Source organism: Colossoma macropomum, unplaced genomic scaffold (genome assembly GCF_904425465.1).
Source record: "Colossoma macropomum unplaced genomic scaffold, Colossoma_macropomum, whole genome shotgun sequence".
Classification (NCBI taxonomy): domain Eukaryota; kingdom Metazoa; phylum Chordata; class Actinopteri; order Characiformes; family Serrasalmidae; genus Colossoma; species Colossoma macropomum.
The window spans coordinates 48,932,751-48,959,849 of record NW_023494791.1 but is presented as its reverse complement, the minus strand read 5'-3'; the positions used below and the strand labels follow the sequence as shown (position 1 = coordinate 48,959,849).

The 27,099-nt window shown below is 42.1% G+C and overlaps 1 protein-coding gene across 4 annotated transcripts in view; it reads left to right on the top strand.

The window, feature by feature from the left end:
- actn1 (actinin, alpha 1) overlaps positions 1–26,681 on the top strand; it is a 66,417-nt gene extending 39,736 nt beyond the window's left edge. The window contains exons 8-21 of one of the 4 annotated variants that reach the window (XM_036575248.1): positions 1,690–1,775; positions 7,464–7,556; positions 8,465–8,695; positions 9,762–9,909; positions 9,989–10,139; positions 10,598–10,706; positions 12,300–12,440; positions 12,702–12,884; positions 14,032–14,166; positions 14,744–14,923; positions 15,572–15,718; positions 21,898–21,963; positions 23,766–23,924; positions 25,123–26,681. In XM_036575248.1, the coding sequence (XP_036431141.1) occupies positions 1,690–1,775; positions 7,464–7,556; positions 8,465–8,695; positions 9,762–9,909; positions 9,989–10,139; positions 10,598–10,706; positions 12,300–12,440; positions 12,702–12,884; positions 14,032–14,166; positions 14,744–14,923; positions 15,572–15,718; positions 21,898–21,963; positions 23,766–23,924; positions 25,123–25,281 (1,988 nt within the window). In that variant the 3' untranslated portion in view covers positions 25,282–26,681. Of the gene's footprint in view, positions 1–1,689; positions 1,776–7,463; positions 7,557–8,464; positions 8,696–9,761; positions 9,910–9,988; positions 10,140–10,597; positions 10,707–12,299; positions 12,441–12,701; positions 12,885–14,031; positions 14,167–14,743; positions 14,924–15,571; positions 15,719–21,573; positions 21,655–21,897; positions 21,964–23,765; positions 23,925–25,122 lie in introns of all 4 variants that reach the window. The other 3 variants (XM_036575245.1, XM_036575246.1, XM_036575247.1) reach the window with 3 other exon arrangements.
- The last annotated feature ends 418 nt before the right edge of the window (positions 26,682–27,099 follow it).

Here is a 27,099-nt window from a genome sequence, read left to right as displayed (position 1 = left end):
TGTCTCGGCACTGACTCGGCACTGACTCAGCACTGTCTCAGCACTGACTCAGCACTGTCTCAGCACTGTCTCAGCACTGACTCAGCACTGTCTCAGCACTGTCTCAGCACAGACTCAGCACAGACTCGGCACTGACTCAGCACTGTCTCGGCACTGTCTCGGCACTGACTCAGCACTGTCTTAGCACTGTCTCAGCACAGACTCAGCACTGTCTCAGCACAGACTCAACACTGTCTCAGCACTGTCTCAGCACAGACTCAGCACAGTCTCAGCACAGACTCAACACTGTCTCAGCACAGACTCAGCACAGTCTCAGCACAGACTCAGCACTGTCTCAGCACAGACTCAGCACTGTCTCAGCACAGTCTCAGCACAGACTCAACACTGTCTCAGCACAGACTCAGCACAGTCTCAGCACAGACTCAACACTGTCTCAGCACTGTCTCAGCACAGACTCAGCACAGACTCAGCACTGTCTCAGCACAGACTCAACACTGTCTCAGCATAGACTCAACACTGTCTCAGCACTGTCTTAATACAGGCTCAGCACAGACTCAGCACAGACTCAACACTGTCTCAGCACAGTCTCAGTACAGACTCAGCACTGTCTCAGCACAGACTCAACACTGTCTCAGCACAGACTCAGCACAGACTCAGCACTGTCTCAGCACAGACTCAACACTGTCTCAGCACAGTCTCAGTACAGACTCAGCACAGTCTCAGCACAGACTCAGCACAGACTCAACACTGTCTCAGCACTGTCTCAGCAAAGACTCAGCACAGTCTCAGCACAGACTCAGCACTGTCTCAACACTGTCTTAGCACTGTCTCAGCACAGTCTCAGCACAGACTCAGCACTGTCTCAGCACAGACTCAGCACAGTCTCAGCATAGACTCAGCACTGTCTTAGCACAGACTCAGCACTGTCTCAGCACAGACTCAGCACAGTCTCAGCATAGACTCAGCACTGTCTTAGCACTGACTCAGCACTGTCTCAGCACAGACTCAGCACAGTCTCAGCATAGACTCAGCACTGTCTTAGCACTGACTCAGCACAGTCTCAGCACAGACTCAGCACAGTCTCAGCATAGACTCAGCACTGTCTTAGCACTGACTCAGCACAGTCTCAGCACAGACTCAGCACAGTCTCAGCATAGACTCAGCACTGTCTCAGCACTGACTCAGCACAGTCTCAGCACAGACTCAGCACAGTCTCAGCACTGACTCAGCACAGTCTCAGCATAGACTCAGCACAGTCTCAGCATAGACTCAGCACAGTCTCAGCATAGACTCAGCACTGTCTCAGCACTGAAATTTTCTTCACATTTTAGTGAAACAAAACCAACAAAAACAAAATAATAATGGTGAAATTGTTCTTCAGATTGATGGAGAATGCGTTGGTTCTATATAGAACCAAAAAGGGTTCTGCTGTTGTTACGATATCAAGCTTGTAACAATAGCAGAACCTTTCTTGGTGCTGTATGGAACCCTTTTCAGAATATATATATGTGTGTTATCATTATTATTATTCTGAATGAGAGTTTATTGGGTTCGTTGCTGAGCAGGACCACACCGGTGCCCGTCCTCGTTTCCGTGGTGATTGCGCCCTGGCTTTCTTCTGTGTCTTTTCCTCTGAGTGTTTGTTCTCTCTCTCTTTCTCTCCCTGCTCCCTCTGTTTTCTCCGGGCAGATATCGTTAGCACGTTGCGGCCCGATGAGAAGGCCATCATGACCTATGTGTCGTGTTACTACCACGCGTTCTCAGGCAAACAGAAGGTGAGACAGAACCGCCCCCAACATCGAGCATCTAAACACGCATAGAGAACGCAGACACACAGAGGTAGAACAGTCAGAAGTTTGGGGACACTCATCTTAATACACATGATCATGTTTTCATTGTTAGTTTGCAGTAACTGATCATATTAAAGCCTAATCACACTTATTTACTCTCTTAGAAAGACGGTTCCTCAAGGGTTCCTTAGTAAAGACCTTAGTAAAGTAGAGCCATGAACAGTCAAAGAACCATCTGCATGATTAAATGGTTCTCCACATGGTGAAATGGTTCTTCAGATTGATGGAGAATGTGTTGTATGAGGTTCTGTATGGCACCAGAAAGGGTTCTGCTATTGTTATGATGTTAAGCTTTGGTGCTATATAGACCCATTTTCAAAAAGGTTCTGTATAGAACCATGTACAACACATTCTCCATCAATCTGAAGAACTATTTCAACATGTAGAGAACCATTTAAGCATGCAAAGGGTTCTTTGAGTGTTCATGGTTCTGTGTAGAATATTAATAATTATATTTACTAAAGAACTCTTGGCGAACCGTCTTTGTTAAGAGTGTAGAGGAAGGCAGTTGTTGTGATGTCAGCACTCAGACCTTTCAGGTGTTTAAACCACGTTTGAGCCAAAAGAGCTTCAATATGAGATTCTAATAACAGTTTGGAAGTGAAAATTGTTAAATTATTGTTTATTATTTTGACAAAACCTGCTGGTCATAACCAGGAAGACACTTTAATGAACATAAATCCGAACGTTGAAGATACATATACACAAGACGTCAGCCAAAATATCTGGACAGTGCTTCAAATTAGTGAACTGAGCATTAGTGAGGTCAGATACTGATGTTGGATGGTCAGTTCTGGATCACTAACTCATCCCAAAGGTACTGGATGGAGCTCCATCACTCCAGAGAACACAGTTCCACTGCTCCACAGCTTTGTGCCCCTCTAGCCCACGCTTGGCATTGGGCATGGAGACCTTAGGATCATGTGCACCTGCTCCTTTTTATTGGTCAGTACTTTTCCATGGAGATGAAACCTGTTTCAGCAATGGGTGACCTTAAAGTAGTCATAGTAATCTGGCTGGATGGTACCATGAACGCTTAACGCTCAAAGAACCATTTGCATGCTTAAATGGTTCTCTTTATGGTAAAATGGTTCTTCAGAATGATGGAGCTCCATCCAGTATCTTTGGGATGAGTTAGTGATCCAGAACTGACCATCCAACGTCAGTACCTGACCTCACTAATGCTCAATCAAATCCTCACAGCAATGTTCAACATCTAGTGCCTTTCCAGAAGAGTAGAGGCTGTTACTGCAGCACAGACTCACTATTAACACCTTCGTTTCAGAGGAAACGCTGGAGTCGACAGACTTTTGGACAGACAGTGCAGCTGTTTATGACCTTTGTAGGTGTTTCCTGTTAACTGTAAAGAAACAGTGAGAAATTTGTCATTCCAGCAGAAGGTGAGGTGGTCCTGAACGCTTGGTGGTCCTGATCTGGAGCTCTGTGTTGGTGGTGAGGGTCAGTATCAGAGAGTCAGCTCTGTGAGCAGTGATGAGTGTAAAGCTGCCACACACACTGTGTGCAGTGAGTGTCTCTGCTTGTAAAGGCTGAGAATCTGGAAGCTCAGCACTGATTTAGCTGTGCTAATGTTCTTCAGTCCGTGTTTATAGATAACAGTGAGTCATACAGAGTCAGAAACCACAGAATCAAGTCTTTCAAGTCTATTAGAGATACTGAACAACTCCACATGGTTTGAGGTGAGTGTGATGATTTAGGCCTGCAGTTAGCACCATGCTAATGCTAATATGTATAAGCGTTCATTACCTGTTAGATAGGTTAGCCTTGTAGCTCCAGTGCTAAAACTACAGAGGCAAAGCTCAGACACCAAACGTGTCTCAGCTGATTGACTATATGTTGGAAACAAATTGAGAGAATTGATTTTTGATCCAAACTGTCAATGATTTCAAGCGACTTTTCAAATTGTCTGCATAATTCAGTGTTTGTCCTGCTGAAAAGCCCATAGAAACCATTAAGTGTTTCTGTTGGTTCCTGATGTTTTTTTAATGTGTTTTGGCTTTTTAATGTGTTCCTATCACAGTGTAAAGGAGCCTAATGGTTTAACAGGTGACCAACAGCTGATTCTAAATGAATTTTATGGTTTCCTAATGGTTTTAAAGGCATTCTACAGGAAACTAGTGGTCATTTCTTTCCTATTAGAAAGCAAAACCATTAAGTTTTGATCCTGATAGTTTCTAAAGGTCCCTTTTCAGTGTGTGAGGTGTAATCAGAGTGATTCAGAGTGGTTTGGTGTGAAATGGTTCAGATGTCTTTACAGTGGTGGTGATAGGAACCAGGGGTCACTATGACTACGATAGAGGTGGGCAGTATGACGATATTTTATCTTTATTGCGATAAATTATGTCCTGATACTCTTCTCTGAGCATATTATGGATATTGTCTTAAAGAATTCTGACTACATGTTTCATTACAAAGTGAGCATAATTAGACCTGTTTAACTGGATGTAGTGCTGTGCAGTTTGTAAACACTGATTAAAAGTCACTGTAATTGTAGTTATATTATAGTATTTTTATACGCAGCATTACAGCTTCCAATTTGTCTGTTCCAACTTATCAAATCTCAGAAAAACGAAATATTGTGATACATGTCATGATGTATTTTGGCCATTTCGCCCACTTTTAGCCTTCAAAACAAATATAGACATTTTATTTACTGTCCAGAACCACCAGTGAACCTACACGAGTCTTCTGAGTTTATATGGAATGTTGATGATGGGAAATAGTGGAAAATGATAAAATAATAATAATAATAATAAGTTTTCTTTGGGGACTATTTTGAATGGTGTACTTAAAACTGCTGTGAAACGATGCACATTTGTTTGCACTCTTTGGCTGCTGTTGCTGCTGTATGTAGCGGAAGGCAAGGAGCCAGCAGATGGCGCTGCAGTTTCACATTTTAAAAGTTGTCTTTGTGTTTAATACTGCAGTCGTGTGCAGTATTATTTTCTTTAGGCATTTTGCATTAGTCTTTGGCGTATTTCACATTTCAAAATCGGTAGAAGCTGGACGTTATGTTTATGAACCTAGGCGTGATTCCGTGACGTGAGGTAGCGCACGGTACAAGTGTAGTACACCACCTTACGACACCTACATAAGCCTTCACCACCGCACACAAATCCAGGCTTTAGAGAGAGAAGTGCGTAGTGTACAGTGGTGTGCAATAGTGTGGTCTCATTCAATGTTATTGTTGATTTTAAAAGTGATTTTTAAGAGTGTAAATATGTTACACATTTCAGTGTTTCCTGTTCCGTTTTACTTAGAGAATCTACAAAACATGAAACCTGCACAGTGGTGTGTAATAACCTTCTGTGAGGGAGCTTTATGAGGCGTTAAGCTCTTCAGATTTCTGGCTCCCATCATCACCACTATGAGTAATTCTGACCTCTTTGGCCAAAATCTAAACTATCATAAAACAGTGTCTCAGTCATCAGGCAGTGAATTCATAACCATTTCATGTAGGAACTTTCTGTGAGGGAGCTTTTAGAGGTGGACGTCTGGTTCCTATCACCACCACTGTGACCACTGTGAAGCACTCTGAATGACTCCGTTTACATCTTAACCACTTAATTATGCAGAAAATTTGAGAAATGGGTGGAATTCCACTGTTCCAGACGGTTCAGTTCATTCTGAGAGTCTGACTCAGAGTCATTCGGTTCTCCTGCACTGACGGGTCGGCTGGTTTAGCGTTTCCTGCAGGGTGTGCAGTGCAGGATCAGACAGAGACGACTCGTGTGCTGACTCATCACCTCCATCTGGCTTCCCTCAGGCTGTGTGTGTGTGTGTGTGTGTGTGTGTGAGAGCGTGTGTGTGAGAGAGAGAGTGTGTGTGTGAGTCATGCCCCTGATAAACATTCCCAGCATGCTCGGAGTGTGCTCATGGAAGCCGTTAGATCCTGTCTGCCCTTATAAGGACCTGTTAGCGGGTCGCTAGGCTCAGGAGCGCTGCTCGATTAGCCGCAGCTAAAGCAGCGCAGTTTAATATCATATTCAAGTGCTACTTGACCTTTGACCCCATTCAGTTTGACCGGCCTAAACAGCGTCTGGCCCAAACATACCCATCACTCACTCGCAGGGGTCAAAAGGTCAGGTCGTGTCCGGTCTTGCCTGTTGGCGTCTGGCCAAGTCTGAGCTTATCTCTCTCTCTCTCTCTTTCTCTCTCTCTCTTTTTTCCTGCGCTCCCTCTCTCCACTCTTCCTGTGCGCCTTTCAGACCAGCTGTTTTCACTCTGCCTTTGGGCCGTATTGCGCAATATTCCTCCAGAATATTCCTCCAGAACTGTTTTCTACACTAAAAATGTGCCAGAGTTCAGTTTTGCATGCAAAACAAACCACAAGCACAGTGACCCTTATCCATCAGAGCTGCGCGCGGTCAAATCTGATCATAAGATGAACGATCAGTCTCACGTCTGGTCAGGGTTAAGGGCTACACGACTTCAGATTTTTAAAGTTGACAGTTATGTGATGAAGTCGAGTTGACGTCGTCTAATCGCTGATGACATCATGAATTAAACCACAGGAGAAGGGAAGACCAACCTCCTCAGGTCAGTAGAGCGTGATGCGCCCTTTCCAACGAGCCCTGGATCGCATTGCTGGCCTTCAGGGAACCGGAGATACGGACCCCCAGAATCTCACAAATTTGTATCCGACTTAGGCGCACCCTAGCCGGCCTTGCTGAGACGCTCACCCGTGGTGTAGATCCAGAAAGCCAGAGAGATTTAGAGCTCCTCTACAACCACTCAGGACTTTTACTGTAGTCTGATCTTTGAAGCTCTGTAGATCAGCAGAGAAATGTTAGAACGAAGACAGACTGGGCAGGTCAGCAGAGCGTGACGCGCCCTTTCCAACGAGCCTTCAGAGAACCAGAGATACGGACCCTCCACCTCAAACTCGTGAGCCGCTGTCAAATGCTGTCGTTTTATTGGCTCCCTGCCAAATAACCTGAGGCAATTAGCGTGTGCTTCATGAAAATGATATGCTCTTGATTTCACGCGCAAAGCTGATTCATCATTTGCGCTCAAAGTTTCCAAGTCGTACGAAAGTTTTATGAAAAAACCTGCATTTTTTTTTTACACAAGTTCAGTGAATAAGGGCCAGTGTGGACATTATTAATTATCACTTTATTTATCATTATTGGAATTTTGCAGATAAAGGTCATTGTAATTGCCGCAAAACTGAATCTCTGTACTGAACATGTATATAATTTTTCCTGTTAATGATATGATTTTTTTTTTGTTGTTTTAATTTTGACATATAATGCATGAGATCAATAAGATATCAATATGATTTACTTTGTTTACTCAGCATTAGCTTTAGCCACCCCTGTGTACAGTTACGGCATTTCTCACGAGTGCTGCACAGTTATGTAGAGTTGTGACTGTTTTTGGTTCAGAAGGCCAGAAAAAAGATAGAAATTGAAAATAGGGGCCCTTTATTGTGTAATTAAGCTGTTATAAACCTTGTTGTTGAGCAAGTTCCAAAATCAGATAGCACCAGAGAATCCTTTTTGCCTCACTGACCATATCGCCATGGCATCTGCGTGGTTGCCGTGGCGACGGATGCGGTTGCCGGGATTCACTGTGTGTCCTCACTCCCTGCAGGCGGAGACGGCAGCCAATCGGATCTGCAAGGTGCTGGCCGTCAATCAGGAGAACGAGCAGTTGATGGAGGACTATGAGAAACTGGCCAGTGATGTGAGCATTCCTCCTCTCCTCTCCTCTCATCCCCCCATCCCTCTGTTTCATCCCTCACTCCCCCCCTTCCCCCTTCACCATGCTCACAACACCTCCGATATCAAATACTGAAATGTGTTAATACAGAATTAGAACCCCAGCGAGAGCAGAGAGGATAGAAAAGACCCAACGCATTTAAAATGACTAACTTTGTTCTTTTATTCTCTCTCTTCCTCTCTTCCTGTCATTAATCCATCCATCTATCCATCTTTCTCCATCCATCCATCCATCCTCACAACTGTGCGTCCATCAATCCATGCAATTATTATTACCCATCTGTCTGTCCCCTTTGTTCATCCATCCATCCATCCATCCATCCATCCATCCATCCGTTTATCCATTTATCCATCCATCCTTTCTTCAATCAACCTGTTTATCCATTCATCCATCTATTCATCTGTTTATCCCTTTATCCATCCATTTATCCATCTGTTTATCCATCCATCCTCCTGTTTATCCATTTATCCATCCATTTATCCCTTTATCCATCCATTTATCTATCCATTTATCCATCTATCCATCCATTCATCTGTTTATCCATTTATCCGTCTATCCATCGATGTATCCATTTATCCATACATCTGTTTATCCATTTATCCATCCGTTCATCCATCTGTCAATCCATCTACTGTGCAACTGTGTATTCATCAATCGATTTATTCATTCATCCATCCATTTATCCACCTATTCTTCTACCCATACATTCATTTATCCATCCATCCAACCGTTTTTTCGTTGCATTCCATCCATCCATCCTTTCTTTTATCTATTCATTCTGAGCTCCATTTCTCCTTCCTTTTCTTCCTCAATGTGTGGCCCTATACTGTCCTTCTCTCTCTCTCTCTCTCTCTCTCTCTCTCTGTCCGTAGCTGTTGGAGTGGATCAGAAGAACCATCCCGTGGTTGGAGAACCGTGTTCCTGAGAGCACCATGCAGGCCATGCAGCAGAAGCTGGAGGACTTCCGCGATTACCGCCGTCAGCACAAACCTCCCAAAGTCCAGGAGAAATGTCAGCTGGAGATCAACTTCAACACGCTGCAGACCAAACTGCGCCTCAGCAACCGGCCGGCGTTCATGCCTTCAGAGGGGAAGATGGTGTCGGTGAGAGCACAGTTTCAGTCAGTCCCCCATATACGGAACCCTAAAGTTCCAAAAGCAGTGCAGAAGAACCTTCAGATCACATTAAGATAACAATTATAACAATATTTAATATGGGTAAAATGTAGGTATGTATTTCTTAGGCTATTTTCAAACACGTAGTGTATTTCTTGTATTGATTCTGAATCAAATTAAGCAAATTGAATTGAATCATAGTGAAATTTGCAATTTCATGATTCACATAAAGAATTGGAATCAAGTAGTGGTGAAAATTGTGATTTTATGATTCATTAAATAGTTTACTACAGAATTGTTATCAAATCATGACGTTTGAGAGTTCTAGATGATTTCCTAAAGAATCAGAATTGACTCATGATGAACGCTGGTATTTCCTGAGTCAAATCAGTAATAAAAATCAGGAATAAAATCTTGGCTACATTTGTTATTTCATGACTCACTGAATAATTTCCTAAAGAATCAAAGTTGAGTCATGATGAAATCTGTGATCTGATTCACAGAATCGTTTCTCAAAGAAGCGGAATTGAATCAAATCATTGTGAGAGATTTACAGCCATCGTAGTCAGCAGGATTTCTCAGTTAGCGGGATAATTTGGGCCAAAAGCGAGCATTATCCATCCTCATCATTTTTTAGGTAGCCCTTAGAAATCACAAACACCCTTTGCTCTGTGCTTCATTTTTATTTACCCTCGGTGATTATATTAGAGCGAATGATTTGGGTTTATGTTTTATTCAGATTTAAACTCCTTTTATTAAAGAAAAGTATCCTAGGAAAAGATCTACATTATCAGAAAGTACTTTAGAAATGAACATGGTACAGAAGAATAGCTACTTTATTTATATCATTATTTCATTTTTTTCCATTATTGTTTTTCTTGTTTAATTGTATTTTAATGTGTTTTTTTCCTTCACTATCTATTTTATACTGTTTTTATTTTGTTTTTTATTTATGTAGAGCGCTTTGAATTGTGTATGAAATGTGCTACATAAACAAACTAGTCGTGCTGTGTAGGCCAGTGCTAACAGTATATATGTTTGTGTGTGTGTGCAGGACATCTCTAACGCGTGGGGGGCGCTAGAGGGAGCAGAGAAGGGCTACGAGGAATGGCTGCTGAACGAAATCCGCAGACTAGAGAGACTCGATCACCTGGCCGAGAAATTCCGTCAGAAAGCAGCGATTCATGAGGCCTGGACTGAGGGTAAGGCTTCACACTCAGGGGTCAGAGCTGGACCGTTGTAGGTCTGTGGCTGATGTGGTGTTTTTGTCGCCCCCTGCAGGTAAGGAGACGATGCTGACGCAGAAGGATTATGAGACGGCGTCTCTGTCAGAGATTAAAGCTCTGCTGAAGAAACACGAGGCCTTCGAGAGTGACCTCGCCGCCCACCAGGACCGAGTGGAGCAGATCGCAGCCATCGCTCAGGAGCTCAAGTGTGTTTACATACCAGAACTTCACACCAGCTTTAATTAAACACTGAAAGCTCAGCATAAATAAGCTCAGACTTTTACAGTTTAAATACTTTCAAACTGTACAGTCTAAATAAACCTCATGTGTTTACAGACTGTACATTACACCAGCTCATATTCAGGACTCTCAAAATGCCGATCCTCAACTGTCCAACTCATTTACGTTTACATTTATGGCGTTTGGCAGACGCTCTTATCCAGAGTGACTTACAGTTTGATTAACTTTATATCTTACATTCTCTCAAACGTCGCATTCTTTAAGAACTGCTCTGAAAATTAATTAGTAAATGTGCTTAAACTTTATTCCTCAAATACTGTACATCTTACAGACTCTACACAATGTAGATACAGTAACCAGGTCCTTCATATGCTAAAATGAGTATTTACCCCACCACCCCCTCAATCCCCACCCCTTTCTGTAGTGAGCTGGAATATTATGACTCTCCGAGCGTGAACGCGCGCTGCCAGAAGATCTGTGATCAGTGGGACGCTCTCGGAGCTCTGACTCAGAAACGCAGTGAGGCCTTACAGGTAACACACACACCTGAACGACACACCTGATAAGCAGTGCGCACTAACAGAACACACACACACCTCACACCACGCTGTGACAACACATCTGTATCTCCTTGAAAAGCCAGACAGTGATGTTACTGTAACTCTCAGACCGCAGTGTGTGAAGTGTGTACTGTGTAGTTAGTGTGTATCGCGTGTAATGATTGTGTGTATTGTGTGTGATTAGTGTCTATTGCGTGTGATTAGTGTGTGTTGTGTGTGTGATTGGTGTGTATTGTGTGTAATTGTGTGTGATTAGTGTCTATTGCGTGTGATTAGTGTGTGTTGTGTGTGTGATTGGTGTGTATTGTGTGTAATTGTGTGTGATTAGTGTGTATTGTGTGTGATTAGTGTGTGTTGTGTGTGTGATTGGTGTGTATTGTGTGTAATTGTGTGTGATTAGTGTGTATTGTGTGTGATTAGTGTGTTGTGTGTGTGATTAGTGTGTATTGTGTGTGATTAGTGTGTATTGTGTGTGATTAGTGTGTGTTGTGTGTGTGATTGGTGTGTATTGTGTGTGATTAGTGTGTGTTGTGTGTGTGATTGGTGTGTATTGTGTGTAATGATTGAGTGTGTGAGATTAGTGTGTATTGTGTGTGATTAGTGTGTGATTAGTATGTGATTAGTGTGTATTGTGTGTAATGATTGAGTGATGGTGTGCGATTAGTGTGTATTGTGTGTAATGATTGTGTGATGGTGTGTGATTAATGTGTATTGCGTGTGATTAGTGTGTATTGTGTGTGATTAGTGTGTGATTGGTGTGTGATTAGTATGTGATTAGTGTGTATTGCGTGTGATTAGTGTGTATTGTGTGTGATTAGTGTGTATTGTGTGTGATTAGTGTGTATTGTGTGTGATTAGTGTGTGATTGGTGTGTGATTAGTATGTGATTAGTGTGTATTGCGTGTAATGATTGAGTGATGGTGTGTGATTGGTGTGTATTGCGTGTGATTAGTGTGTGTTGTGTGTGATTAGTATGTGATTAGTGTGTATTGTGTGTGATTAGTGTGTGATTGGTGTGTGATTAGTGTGTATTGCGTGTAATGATTGAGTGATGGTGTGTGATTAGTGTGTTATTGGTGTGTATTGTGTGTGATTAGTGTGTATTGTGTGTGATTAGTGTGTATTGCGTGTGATTAGTGTGTATTGTGTGTGATTAGTGTGTGTTGTGAGTGTGATTGGTGTGTGATTAGTATGTGATTAGTGTGTATTGTGTGTGATTAGTGTGTGATTGGTGTGTGATTAGTGTGTGATTAGTGTGTATTGTGTGTGATTAGTGTGTGATTGGTGTGTGATTAGTATGTGATTAGTGTGTATTGTGTGTGATTAGTGTGTGATTGGTGTGTGATTAGTGTGTATTGCGTGTAATGATTGAGTGATGGTGTGTGATTAGTGTGTTATTGGTGTGTATTGTGTGTGATTAGTGTGTATTGCGTGTGATTAGTGTGTGTTGTGTGTGATTAGTGTGTGTTGTGTGTGTGATTGGTGTGTATTGTGTGTAATGATTGAGTGTGTGAGATTAGCGTGTCGTGTGTGATTAGTGTTTATTGACTGTGTGTGATGTTTCAGAGAACGGAGAAGCTGCTGGAGACCATTGATCAGCTGTACCTGGAGTTTGCCAAAAGGGCGGCGCCCTTCAACAACTGGATGGAGGGAGCAATGGAGGACCTGCAGGACACCTTCATCGTCCACACAATCGAGGAGATACAGGTACAGTCCATCCGTTTCCTCCATTCATCCAACAATTCATCCATCCATTTATACATAAATCTATCTGCTCATCTGTCCATCCAACCCTGCATCATTTCATCCATTCGTCCATTCTTTTGTCCATCCAAATGTGCTTCCATACACTCAGCCACTCATAAATCCATCCATCCAGCTGTGGAAAGAGATCAGAGTTAAGCTAGTTAACAGAGTATGGTGTTTGTTGTGGTATAAATACAGATATGATTAATGTGTGTGTGTCAGGGTTTGAGTACGGCTCACGAGCAGTTCAAAGCTACGCTCCCCGAAGCGGATAAGGAGCGACAGGCCATTCTGGGGATCCACAACGAGATCGCTAAAATCGTTCAGACGTACCACGTTAACATGGCCGGGACCAACCCATACACCACCATCAACCCAGCGGAGATCAACGCCAAGTGGGAAAAGGTTAGTGTTGCCCCCTACTGGAGACATACAACCATTCAGTTCTAGATAAATTTGAAAAGTATGGGATTTTTGTTGGTGTCAACTTAAATACCACATATACAGTACACAGTATTACTCTATAAATTGAGGGTCAGTGACAAATAAGGTGTTTAAAAAATTACAGTTTTTTTTAAAAATCTTATTAATAAAGGATATGATGTTAAATATAGTGAGTGTTACCAAAGCTTCTGATTGCCTGTTTCAGTTATTAAACTGTGCTGCTCTGGTTGCTCCATCTGACCGATTGGTTGCGCCACCTGACTTTTCAGACTAATTTCAGATTAAACAGGATCTACTTAGACACCCGTAGAAACCTTTGACCTTCAACTTGAGTTTATACGCATGTTTTCAAATAAATAAATATTATTGTAATAATTCCACATTTTCATGGTTCTCCTGAGGTCAGAACACCTGACATGGTAAACAGAACCGTTCTAACCGCGACTCAAACGTCACACTTTTACTAAATCTGTGACCTTGGAATTGCACCAAGAAGGTCACTTGGGGTCTTCTTTATGAAGCAGCACCCTGGCCCCGCTTTTGTAAAGCATCTCAAAATAAAAGCCCCTTGTTTTTGGTTGTGCCGCCTGACATTTGAGGAAGTAAAAACTTGCGGACAAAAGTTTTTCAGTTGAGCACTTTTAAAAGTGTCTAATTTTTTTTTTATTTAAAGTTTTCAAACATAAAAACATGCCAAACTATATATTTAGAATTTGTATGTACCTTTTTTGATAGTTTACTTGATCACCGTATTTAGTTGGCCTGACATTTTTAGACTTTTGGAGGCAAAAAGAAACTAAAAATGAATTTTATATGGATGCACCAAAAATTGTTTCACATAAAAGAGGTATTGTTGGATAATTTGATATGTAATGTATTTATTGAATTATTTTTGGGAAAATAATAGACTTGGACATAAAAAGTGCACATCATGTCAATGAAACATATACAGTTGCATTATAAAGAGGATATGCACTGAATGTAATGTAGAGGGATATGATAAATATCAGTAATATGCGCATATTTAAATTCAAAGGTGTGAATGTTGCATACATTATAGAAGGTATTTCTGTGATGTGTGTAATTGTGACTCTCTCTGTGTGTGCAGGTGAGGGAGTTGGTGCCTCAGAGGGATCAGGCTCTAATAGAGGAACACGCACGGCAGCAGAATAACGAACGACTGCGCAGACAGTTCGCTACCCAGGCTAACATCATCGGACCCTGGATCCAGACCAAGATGGAGGTCAGAAACCTGCAGGAGAACATACAGTTTTATTCAGTGATGCACTGAAATGTCCAATCTGGGCCAAAGCAGAAACCAAAATTCAGGACACGCTGGGCTGAAAATTAAAAATAAAGTGGTTTTTGATTTTTTTTTATGCTTTAAAAAAAAATCTCTAATTAATTAGTAGTGGGGAAGTTCTTGGGCATCTTGGTCCACATGAACAGAGATCATAAACCTCAGGTCCTATGTTTCTTGTAGAAACTGTGAAATAGTTCCACACGGCCAATATTCTCACTGTTGATCTGCTGGTCGAACTGTTCGAACGCGTCTGTTCTGACCAAAAGAGACCATTTTAATCACTGTTTCTTATTTTCATCATCATTTAAAATGATTTGTAGCTGTAAATGTATTTAAATTTTCAGCCTTTTTTTCTCTTTTAAAACATTTCAGCTGAAAACTGTCAAAAATGGCACTTTTGGTTTTTGGTTGAGGAATTTCAGTGCATCCCTGCTTTCATTCGTACAGCACCCTTCCAGTAGCTTTACAGTAGATTCAACAAATATGAATATATAGAAACGTCTCTTTCTGTGTGCAGGAGATCGGTCGCATCTCCATCGAAATGCACGGCACTCTGGAGGACCAGCTGACCCACCTGCGGCAGTACGAGAAGAGCATCGTTAACTACAAACCAAAAATAGACCAGCTGGAGGGAGACCACCAGCAGATCCAGGAGGCGCTAATATTCGACAACAAACACACCAACTACACCATGGAGGTACCTGACGTCCTCTTCACAGGACCCAAGTTTGAGGACCCAATTTTCTGGTCCTGTTACAGTGTTGAGCTATCTAGACCATCATTAGGTACACTTTAGCTACTGATGCTAATGATAGCCTGTGGATCATATGAACATTATAGAGCTTTTTAAATGAAACAGTAGAAGCCATATCGCCCCCTACACTTCCTGTAGTGTATTACAGTCTGTCAGAGTGACTCTGTGGATCATATGAATGTTATAGAGCTTTTTGTTGTTGTTAATTTTTTATTTTTTGTATTTACATTTGGGGCTGAGCAATATCACATCATTTATTGTTACTGTGATAAATTACATCACAGTATGTCACAGCTGTATGTTTGATTACAAAAAGAGAGCCTAATTAGTCCTGTTTGTATTCATACTTTTTGATGGTGATTTCAAAATGTGGCACTACTTGTCTGTTCTAGCTCACTAGATGTCAGCAAAAATAAGTACTGTGACTTATCATGTATTGTAGAAACTTCTTGTAGTATTGTGATATTATATTTTGGCCATATCGCCCAGCCCTGTAAACAGTGTTGTAGCCCCTGCACACGTACACCACGTACACTATGTAACACGTGTCATTGTTACGCCGTAACCCTTTCCCGCCATGTGCTGTTTCAGCATATCCGTGTCGGCTGGGAGCAGCTCCTGACCACCATCGCCCGGACCATCAACGAGATCGAGAACCAGATCCTGACCCGAGACGCCAAGGGCATCAGCCAAGAGCAGCTCAACGAGTTCAGAGCTTCATTCAACCACTTCGACCGGGTCAGTAACACACACACACACACACACACACACACTGAACACACACACACACACACACACACTGAACACACAGCTGCAGCGTCGGTGAGAGTGACAGTTAGATCAGATGCAGATACGGCACAAGTTAACGTTGTGTTTTGTGATCTCAGGCCGCGACGCTCAGAGCAGCTCGGTAAGAAACACAGTCTGGAAATAAAAACACTAACAGAACCTCATTACACTGAATTACAGCTGCGTCTGCATGTGTCAGTCAGATACTCTCAGAGTCGCTGTTGTCATTTTTGTATACATTCAATTTACGCTGCCTTATTATTATTAAATATTAATTACAGATCTTGATATTTCAGATATACAGAAATATACAGATATTTCAATGTTTTTTTTTATTTTCAGAGTGAAAAAAAACTACTCATCCTCTACAGTAAAACAGTTCTGCACATTTTAATACACAATTATTGTTTATTTGCTGTATTTAACTTATTGGTGGGAAAAAAACACATAAAACATGTCTTGGAAAAGTTATGGCATATTTTGTAGTTTGCTTTTTTCATCATTAAATAAACAGAAATTGGTCCTAAAATTAGAGAAAAGGGCCGTATTTGAGTGTATTCACTGTAGAGAATGTGTTCACTAATTTTCACTTCAAATACAAAATGAAATACATCTACAGTTGCATTTGTATCGACCTCATTTAAGTCAGCACTTCTGACTTTGTTTTTCCGAAAAAAAAATGTTTTTTCTTTTCCACTGTACGCACAAAAATAACTTCCAATCAAAATACGATATTTCCTCTTTAACTTCCAGTGGTACAAATTAAAAGTTCAGAATCTGCATAAAGGGATGTGGGAAGATTCCAGGATAGAAGCGTTTTTTAAAGCACGTTGTTTTATGGTGGATTTTGTACTTTTAGTTTATGTTTAATTTATATATTTTTAAAATCTGCTGTGTGCTGTTCAGGTTTATGCTGCTTTTCATTACAGTGAGCCGGTTTACGTACCTAATGTTTTTTTTAAACTTAAAAATTCATCTGAAGTAATAATTTCCCTGCATTTTGTATGTATTAGGTTATCTTTAGACTGCTTTACTTCTACTTTGCATCATAATCGATTATAGCGCCACATCTGATTGGTTGCCGTTCACCTCATTTGCATAAAGTTTGGCCGGTCAGTTATATGCATATTGCTACACTGTAGCACGTTATGATGCGTTCTGTCTGATGGGAGAAATAAAGTTACTATTATTCATTTTTAATTGGCGTATAATTTTGCATGCTGCATAAAATTAACACCTTCCTGCATCCCTGATCTGCACTTTCAGACGAATTTCTTTGCTTGTTTCGACGAGCCACGAAGAGAAATAATTCAGATAAAATTACAGCAGGATGTTGTTATCAGTGATGATAACTGCGACTCTTAAGGGTTAAATAGATACGATTCAGGATGGAGTGTAAATTCTGTAGGAGTGTAAACGTGCACTTATGCATTTAATTGATTAATAATATTAATATATTGACACTGATGTTGTGTTTGTGTGAGTAATGCTGGTGCTGCATATACAGTGTAACTGTATGTGTATCAGTACAGCTGTCTTACTGCAGTGATGGCAGATGGTTTAAAGTATGCAGTTTACAGCCTCCTGAATCACTGTGACACAAACTCCTTATTTAGCAAGATTCCAGGCAGACGGAGTACACATTAATATAAACATCCTCTATTACAGCCACACGCTGCTCCCACTGCAGCCGTAGTTCCTCCACGTAAATATTTGTCCTGTTGTGCCACAGCTCTGCAGTTTAAAACCAGCCATGGCATTTAATACTGAGTTAAGTCCAGGACGATGACCTGATGTCAGTATTTTAGCACTGCATATTCAGGCCCAGCCCCATCTCTTATCTGTACCCCTACCCCTTGTTTTCGAGTGTTGCCCCTGAGTTCCAGGGTAGTGGCTGAACTCTTCCCTCTGAAATGGGACCCTCAAATAAAAAGAGCATCACTTCATTAACAGCTACCAGCGCTGCTCTGTAGGCAACCCTGCCAGTCTGCAGTGACAGCAGAGGAGGGTAAAGTTCAGCTCCTCACTGCTGGGCTTTAGTTACATTTAGGGCATCATATGACTTCAAAGAGGGGGGCAATTATTTATTATCACCCACCCCTAATTCTTCAGTGATATGAAGCTGAAGTCAGATATTCACCAGATTCTTGTTTGAGATTTTCCTGTTCCACCTTAAATGATGCAGCAGTTCTGATGCCTGAGGTGCCAGAATGTAATTGCTGGAGCATTTAAGGTGGAACAGGAAATTTAGCTACTGAGACATCAGCACAATAATAGTGATGTTTTATGCTTGTAATGAAGAAAACATACAATAAAATCACATTAAACTGAGAAAATACGATAGTTATTGTAATTTTAACAGAGAAAATTCTCACATTTGTGGGTTTCTTTGGTCTCTTGTCCATCTTGGCCGGTCCATCTCTTGTTTTCTCATAACTCTCTGTTTGGAGTCTCTGAAAAACCTCCATTTGGAGGGTCATGTAGCCCCAACACTTCACCCCACCCCTCTATCTCAACAAGAATCGGGACACCCTACCCCTAGACGAGAACGCGCAAAACAGAGGGGTAGGGCTGAGTTGTAGGGGCGAGGGGCGAAATGGGACTGGGCCATAGAATCAGAACATGCAGTGGACCAAATCGCTGTATGCAGTTAACGCAGGGGGTTCTGAGTATGTTCTGTAATTTAACCTATTAGCAAATCAAATTCCACACATTAGATTCCTCTGGGAAAACAAATCCAACTCCAGTAGAACTTTAAACTGACTAGAACAAGACTGAAGAGAGGCCACTTAAAGGTTCAGTGTGTGAGATTTTGGGGAATCTATTATTGGAAATGGAAAACAAAACCATGTCCTCATTAGTATATAATCACCTGTAACTGCGATTCGTGTTCTCGTTATCTTAGAATGAGCCCTTCATATCTACATAGGGAGCAGCTCCTCTTCAACAAAGGCTGCCGCCACCGTGTTCCTACAGTAGCCCAGAACAGACAAACCACACTCTGCCTCTAGAGGGCGTCTTTCACACTTTTACGCTGAAGCGGCAGCTTGAATTAGGTGGCGCTGTAGCTCCAGTCAGAAGACGTAGAGAGAAGAAGAATCAGTGGTTGCTGCCGGTGCTGCTGACTGTTTTGTGTTGTGAGAAGTTTGAGAACCAAAATTCTGACAAATGGAGGATCAGACAGAGGGTGAATCCTCACCGTCAAAGAAGAGAAAACATGAAGTAGCAAAACGAAATCAGGACAGACGACAGCAGAAAACCTGACAGCCACTGTCGGTTCTACTACACGCTTGGAAAGGGAGGGATGAGGGAGGGAGATTCAGCTGGATGCAATCTGCTACCTCACCACTAGAGGCCAGTAAATCTTACACACTGCACCTTTAAAGCTTCTCCACGTACTGTGTGTGTTTTTATGTGTGACAAAATGATACGATGAGACCATCATTGATCAATGACTGATAAGGGGGTGGTGTTCCAGTACGGTATGTGATATGCAGGATGTGATTAACCCCAGACACAGCCCACTGGCTGCCATCACGCTAAATTAACTCTTTATGCTGTTAACCAGCACAGCACTTAAAAACACAGCACAGCACAGTTAACCAAATATTAGCACAGGTAACATTGTGGTGCAGTTAAAAGATTAGCACGTTTTGCCACATTAGAGCACAGATAAGCACAGATACAGCACAGTTAACCACAGGCACAGCACAGTTAACCACAGGTACAGCACAGTTAACCACAGGTACAGCACAGTTAAACTCAGTCCAGCGCAGTTAACCACAGACACAGCGCAGTTAACCACAGATACAGCACAGTTAACCACAGGTACAGCACAGTTAAACTCAGTCCAGCGCAGTTAACCACAGACAGAGCACAGTTAACCACAGACAGAGCACAGTACACCACAGTGCAGCACAGTTAACCACACGTACAGCATAATTAACCACAGGTACAGCACAGTTAACCACAGATACAGCACAGTTAACCACAGATACAGCACAGTTAACCACAGGTGCAGCACAGTTAACCACAGGTACAGCACAGTTAACCACAGGTACAGCACAGTTAACCACAGGTACAGCACAGTTAACCAAATTACGGTGCAGCACAATAACAACACAGCACAGCACTATAGTAACGTTACAGCACAGTACACACTTAAAAAAGATAATTATTCATGGGTTCTTTAGTAAAGGCAATGATTCTGTGTAGAACCATAATTTATATAAGGAACAATTTCAAGCTTAAATAGTTATTTAGAATAATTTATTTACAAAAAAACCCTTGAAGAACCATCCTTTTAAAGTGTGTACAGCACCACCGTCACACTCGAACCGCACAGTTAAACATGAGTATAACGCAGTTAACCACAGGTGCACTCTTAAAAAAGGTGGTTTTCTTTAGTAAAGACAGTGGTTCTGTATATAACTCTGAACACTCAAAGAACCATTTTCATGCTTAAAGGGTTCTCTGTACGGTGAAATGGTTCTTCAGAATGAAGGAGATGTGTTGTTGTATATGGTTCTATATAGAACCTTTCTTAAAAGGGTTTGTATTGCACCAAAAAGAGTTCTTCTACTGTTATAAGCTTGGCATTGTAATAATAGCAGAACCCTTTTTGGTTCTATATAGATCCATATATATCACTTTGTCCACCAATCTAAAGAATTATTTGATGATGAAAGGAGCCCTTTAAGCATGCACATGGTTCTTTGAGTGTTCATGGTTCTGTGTAGAACCACTGTCTTTGAAGAACCATCTTTTTTTAAGTGTGTACAGTACAGTTAATCACAGATACCGCAGTTACTGCACAGTTAACCACAATATATCGAAGTTCACCGCAGTATAGCAGAGTTAGCACAATACAGCACAGTTAGCTCAATACAGCACAGTTAGCCACAACACAGTTAGCCACAGCACAGTTAGCCACATTACTGCACAGTTAGCTCAATACAGCACAGTTAGCCACAGCACAGTTAGCTCAATACAGCACAGTTAGCCACAGTGTAGCACAGTTAGCCACATTACTGCACAGTTAGCTCAATACAGCACAGTTAGCCACAGCACAGTTAGCCACAGCACAGTTAGCCACATTACTGCACAGTTAGCTCAATACAGCACAGTTAGCCACAATACAGCACAGTTAGCTCAATACAGCACAGTTAGCCACAATACAGCACAGTTAGCCACAGCACAGTTAGCCACATTACTGCAAAGTTAGCCACAATACAGCACAGTTAGATCAGTACAGCACAGTTAGCCACATTACTGCACAGTTAGCTCAATACAGCACAGTTAGCCACATTACTGCACAGTTAGCCACATTACTGCACAGTTAGCTCAATACAGCACAGTTAGCCACATTACTGCACAGTTAGCCACAGCACAGTTAACCAATAAAGGTAACAGTCCAACCAGGGTTAAATAAAACATGCAAACACACAGTTAGAACTACGCAACAACACGAACAACCAGGTCTAACACAGCACACAGTAACAGCTGAGCACACGTTAACACACAGGGCAGCTCACACTGCTTCCAAAGAAGCTCTGTAAGAAAAGTCCTTAACTCACAGACTCAGCCGAGCACAGTGTGTCCACACCAACGACCTGCTAACGTTTGTGCACTTTGTCTTCTCTTTGTCTCCAAAATGCATGGACCACCATCACCACCACCACCACCTGTCCACCCCCACCCCTTCCCCCCACACCCTCCCCCACCCATTAACGCATGCCCACCAAACCCACGCGTGTGCCATGTGCGTGTGCTGCATGACCTCGACCTTTGACCCCTGACCCCAGGACCACTCAGGCACTCTGGGCGCTGAGGAGTTCAAAGCGTGCCTCATCAGTCTGGGCTTCGATATCGCCAACGACGCTCAGGTACACACTCACACACACACACCCAGGAGCCGTGGCATTAACCACCCTCTCTCTCTATGTCTCTCTCTCTCTCTCTCTCTCTCTCTCTCCTGCACTCTTCCCTCGCTCTGTTATTCTTATTCTTATTCTCTCTCCCTCTGTAAACGCCTTCCGACTGTTTCAACCTCTTGATGCTTCTTACCCTTCCTCTTCCTCCTCTTCCTCTTCCCTCCGTCTCTGTTTGTCCCTCGCGGGCTCCTGTAGAAGAGAACAGGCATGATGGATGGCGAAGATTTCCGCACCTGCCTGATCTCCATGGGTTATAATATGGTAAAGCAGAGAGTCATAATCTGGTAATGAATAAATAATAACACAACAGCAACTATTAAACACTGTGACCTGTAAAAGCTTCTGTAAGGGTTCTAAAGTGGGGGGGTCTGTTTTGTTTGTGTAGTTAAAGCGATAGTTTAGCTCCTCACCGTGTTCGGCGAGACATGTCTGGTGTCTGATGTTTGCACTTGGAGCTAATCAGTAGTGAACTGCGACTGTCAGAGCCAGTTCGGCACATAAATGTCAAAACTCCGCTGGTGCACATGAACACCTTTTTGACTGTTACAGAGTAAACACTGACATTTGAGGCTTGTAAAAGACATTAACTTAGATAGCTAAGGGTGTGATAAATCTTATCTTATCTTTTCTGAGCGTATGGTGGACATAGTCAGTACTTAAAGAACACTCTTACTACATGTTTCATTGCAAACTGGATTTAGTGCAGTGCAGTTTGTAAAGTTGAATAAAATTGAACAAAAATCACTGTAGTTGCAGGTTTATTATAGTATATTTTTTATATGTGGCACTACAGGTTCTATTTTGTCTGTTTATTTTTTAATCTCAGAAAAACAAAATATCATGCTGCATATTGCATATCATGAAAATTCAAGTATCTTGAAGTATCGTAATATAATATTTTGGCCATATCGCCCACCCTTATTTGAGCTCTTTCAGTAGAGTCCTGGCACAGAGCTGCCGCTGCTGTTTTCCATTCCTAACAACTGGGTTATCCGCTTAGACTATGACTCATATTCAGAATGACGAGATGTAGAACTAAAGTGATGTTTTTGTCACAAAATTGGTCCCGTTGTAAATCAAAGCGCGATTGGTTGATTCCTCTGTCACTTCCTAATTAGGTTGGTAGCTAATCTAACGTGTAAGGTCTTCAGTCCAGCTCCTAAAGTCCTGACCAATGGGAGAGCTCGCTCGGCTGTATCTATGTAGATAAAGTGGAGAAAAATAATTCTGATTGGACAAATATTTGTTAACCATTTCAAGATTTAAACCCTTTCGATTCCAAATGCAGCTTAATGATGAAATAAGAGTATTACTATGATGCTTAGAGAGTTTAAACACAACAAGCATGATAATTATAAAAATAAAATAAGAATTAATCAAAATTACCGGTGTATTTTTTAATTCCTAGAAACCATTAGGCCCTCTCTGAAGACCTCAAAGGCCCTGAGGGTTCCTCTCTAAGGCCAGTGTAGCTAACAGTTAGCATGGTGCTAACTGCATGCCTAAATCATCACACACTCTCCTCAGACTGTGAGGTGTTCAGTGTCTCTACCAGACCTGATTCTGTGGTTTCTGACTCTGTGTGACTCTCTATTCTCTATAAACCTGGACTGAAGTACGTTACCGCAAAGCTAAACACTGTAGCATCGTCTAGAAACTTGAATTTTGTCCATGTTTATAGATAACAGTGTCACACAGTGTCAAAAAACAAAATCAAGTCAAGTCTGTCATTCAGAGACCTGATAATCAGTAATTAATTATTAGAGATTACAGTACTGAGAGAGTTGCTAACTGATGTAATATTAGCTTCCATTACTTGTGATCTACATTAGCCTCGTAGCTTCAGCGCTAAAACGAAAGAAGCACACTTCAGACACCGAACACGCCTCAGCGGATCCACTACGTTTGAGTAAACTGTATTATTTGCTGAACTATCCCTTCACCTTGTATAACAGGTTCAGGAAAGCTTGTCATTGTAACTGTAGGGACTCTGTTGTTGTTTTCTGGTTGCCATGGCGACTGTGCCCGTGGTGATGTCTAAGACACACCGGTCTGTTCCGCAGGGCGAAGCGGAGTTCGCTCGGATTATGAGCATCGTGGATCCTAACAGGCTCGGGGTCGTGACCTTTCAGGCCTTCATCGACTTCATGTCACGCGAAACAGCGGATACGGACACGGCTGACCAGGTCATGGCCTCCTTCAAAGTGCTCGCCGGAGACAAGGTACCCAGAACACAACAGAGCAGTGTGAAGAACACAGAACACAACAGAACACACAACACACAACACAGAACACAACAGAACACAGAACACACAACACAGAACACACAACACAACAGAACACACAACACAACAGAACACACAACACAGAACACAACAGAACACAGAACACACAACACAGAACACACAACACAACAGAACACAGAACACACAACATAGAACACACAACACAACAGAACACACAACACAACAGAACACACAACAGAACACACAACACAGAACACACAACAGAACACACAACACAACACACAACACAGAACAGTACACAGAACAGAACACACAACACAGAACACAGAACAGAACACAGAACACACAACACAACAGAACACACAACACAGAACACACAACACAGAACACAGAACGGAACACAGAACAGAACACACAACACAGAACACAGAACAGAACACAGAACACACAACACAACAGAACACACAACACAGAACACACAACACAGAACACAGAACGGAACACAGAACAGAACACACAACACAGAACACAAAACAGAACACACAACACAACACAGAACAGAACACAGAACACACAACACAACAGAACACACAACACAGAACACACAACACAGAACACACAACAGAACACAGAACGGAACACAGAACAGAACACACAACACAGAACAGAACACAGAACAGAACACACAACACAGAACAGAACACAGAACAGAACACACAACACAGAACACAGAACGGAACACAGAACAGAACACACAACACAGAACAGAACACAGAACAGAACACACAACACAGAACACAAAACAGAACACACAACACAACAGAACACAGAACAGAACACACAACACAGAACACAGAACCACACAAATTTGTCTTTAGCTTCTGCTTCTATGAATGTATAAAATAGACCATATAAACCATAAACAATAATAATTAACACTACGGATAAACAGTAAAAACAAAAAGCCTAATATCTTATAAACACGTAATTACACATATAATAACCCTAACAAACTGTCAGTCAACAGTCGAGCAGCTCCGTGAGGTGGAGCACCCTGATGTGAAGCCGTCATAAATCACGTGTCGCCGCTGTTGAGTCGTGTACGGAGTAGTGTTCGGTATCGTCATGGTAACTGAAGTTCACCTTGTGCTCTTTTTTCTTTGTTTCTGAGCAGAATTACATCCTGGCGGAGGAGCTGAGGCGCGAGCTCCCTCCGGATCAGGCCGAGTACTGCATCAGCCGCATGGCGCCGTACACCGGCCCCGACGCCGTCCCCGGAGCGCTCGACTACATGTCCTTCTCCACCGCTCTGTACGGAGAGAGCGACCTCTGAACCCTGACCTCTGACCCTAGGGGTCAGCCTGCCTTCGCCTGATCTCTCACACTCACACACACACACACTCACACACAGCCTCTGCTCTGCGGCCGCTGAACTGGAGTGACCGGTCAGCGCTGACCCAAGACCAGTATATATACTATACCAGTGTATACTGGTAACCATGGCAACAGTGAGGGCAGAAATATGTTATAGCTACATAAGTTAAATGATACAGACAGAACAACACTGTTCACTCTCAGGGCCAGACGTGCCCTCGCGGCCCTCGTTATCGTCTCACTCGCTCTGTTTTATTAGCTGGAATGAAGAGACACTTCTGTAGAATGTTTTGGTGGGAACTTCGTTTCATTTCCTGTTCTGTCTCTTGTTGACGGCTGCGCAGTTGTGCTGCACCTCTTAAACCCTGTGAGCAGTCAGTTTGGGCTGTTTGTGCAACAAAGCCGCAGAATAAGTAAATCCAAAGTTCAATTCAGTGAAAGTAATGCCTACACATACTGGCCTTTTTATCGGAAACACCTACCACATAGGGGCACGTGACTAAACCTTCAACGTGCCCCATATGGTAGGAGTTCCCAATATAAAGGCCAGCCGTCCATCTGTCCAGTATATTAGAAATAGCTGCCTACACTGACTGGCCTTTTTATTGGAAACACCTACCATATATGGACACGTTGTAGGTTTACATTCATAGACAGTTTCTGACCACGGAGCCACTTTTGGCTGGATATTTTTGGGTGGTGGGCCACTCTGGACCTTGCAGTGACACCGACGATTGTCACTTAAATATGGCATTTTTTGGCAAATTTTTGTGCACGATTTCTATTTATTTGTTTAGCGTAACATATTGGGAAACAATAAAATATAAAATATAACCGTTGCAAAGGCCACAGGGGTTTCCAATAAAGTGGCCACTCAGTGTGCAGTATCACTCATGTACGTATACTGTGTTTCTCGGTTTCACTGTTGCCATGGTTACAGCCCTTTCTGTTTTTTAAAGGGCAGCCTGGTCAGTCTGACCTTTGACCTCAGATCAGCCGGCCGGAGCAGCTTCTACCAGCATGGCTCAATGATGCTCAATTTTTTTGTACGCTCCTTTTTACCCCTCTCCCCCCTGAACCCCCCCCCTTACCATGTGTGTGTGCGTCATATACCGACTTCTTGCTCTGTCCGTTTTATCGCTTCTGCAGCACCGAAAAGCTTCCTCAGCTTTTTTACTCGGAGGAGAGAGAGAAAAAAATCCTTTCAGTTTTTACTTAATATGTTGTTTTTTTCTCTTCATAAAAAAAAAAATAAAGTTAACATATTTTATTATACAGAACAAAAAAGGTATTTTTCTTCACCTGGTTAAAAAACTGAAAAAAAGTAAGAAAAATTAAATAAAGGAAGAAAATGGCAAACTGTGTTTGTTTGTTCTTTCCCTTCGTGTTCGGTTTGTTTAATGTTCGTAACTCCTGATCCTGAGTCTGAAGAGGACGACACAAGAGTCATTCCACGAGATCGGAGCCAAATTGTGATGTTAATTTAACGTTTTTTCCTCCATAGCTTCAATTACATATTGCTCTTAAAGGAGAATTCCACCTGTCTTTCAAAATTCCCCCATAACTCGGTGTGTGAGATGTAATCAGAGAGATTCAGAGTGGTTTGGTGTGAAATGGTTCAGATGTCTTTACAGTGGTGGTGATAGGAACCAGGGGTCGCCATGACTACAACACAAATATAGACATTTTATTTACTATCCAGAACCACCAGTGAACCTACACGAGTCTTCTGAGTTTGTTTACTGTATTTTGTGGACGTTATGTTTGACACACTCTG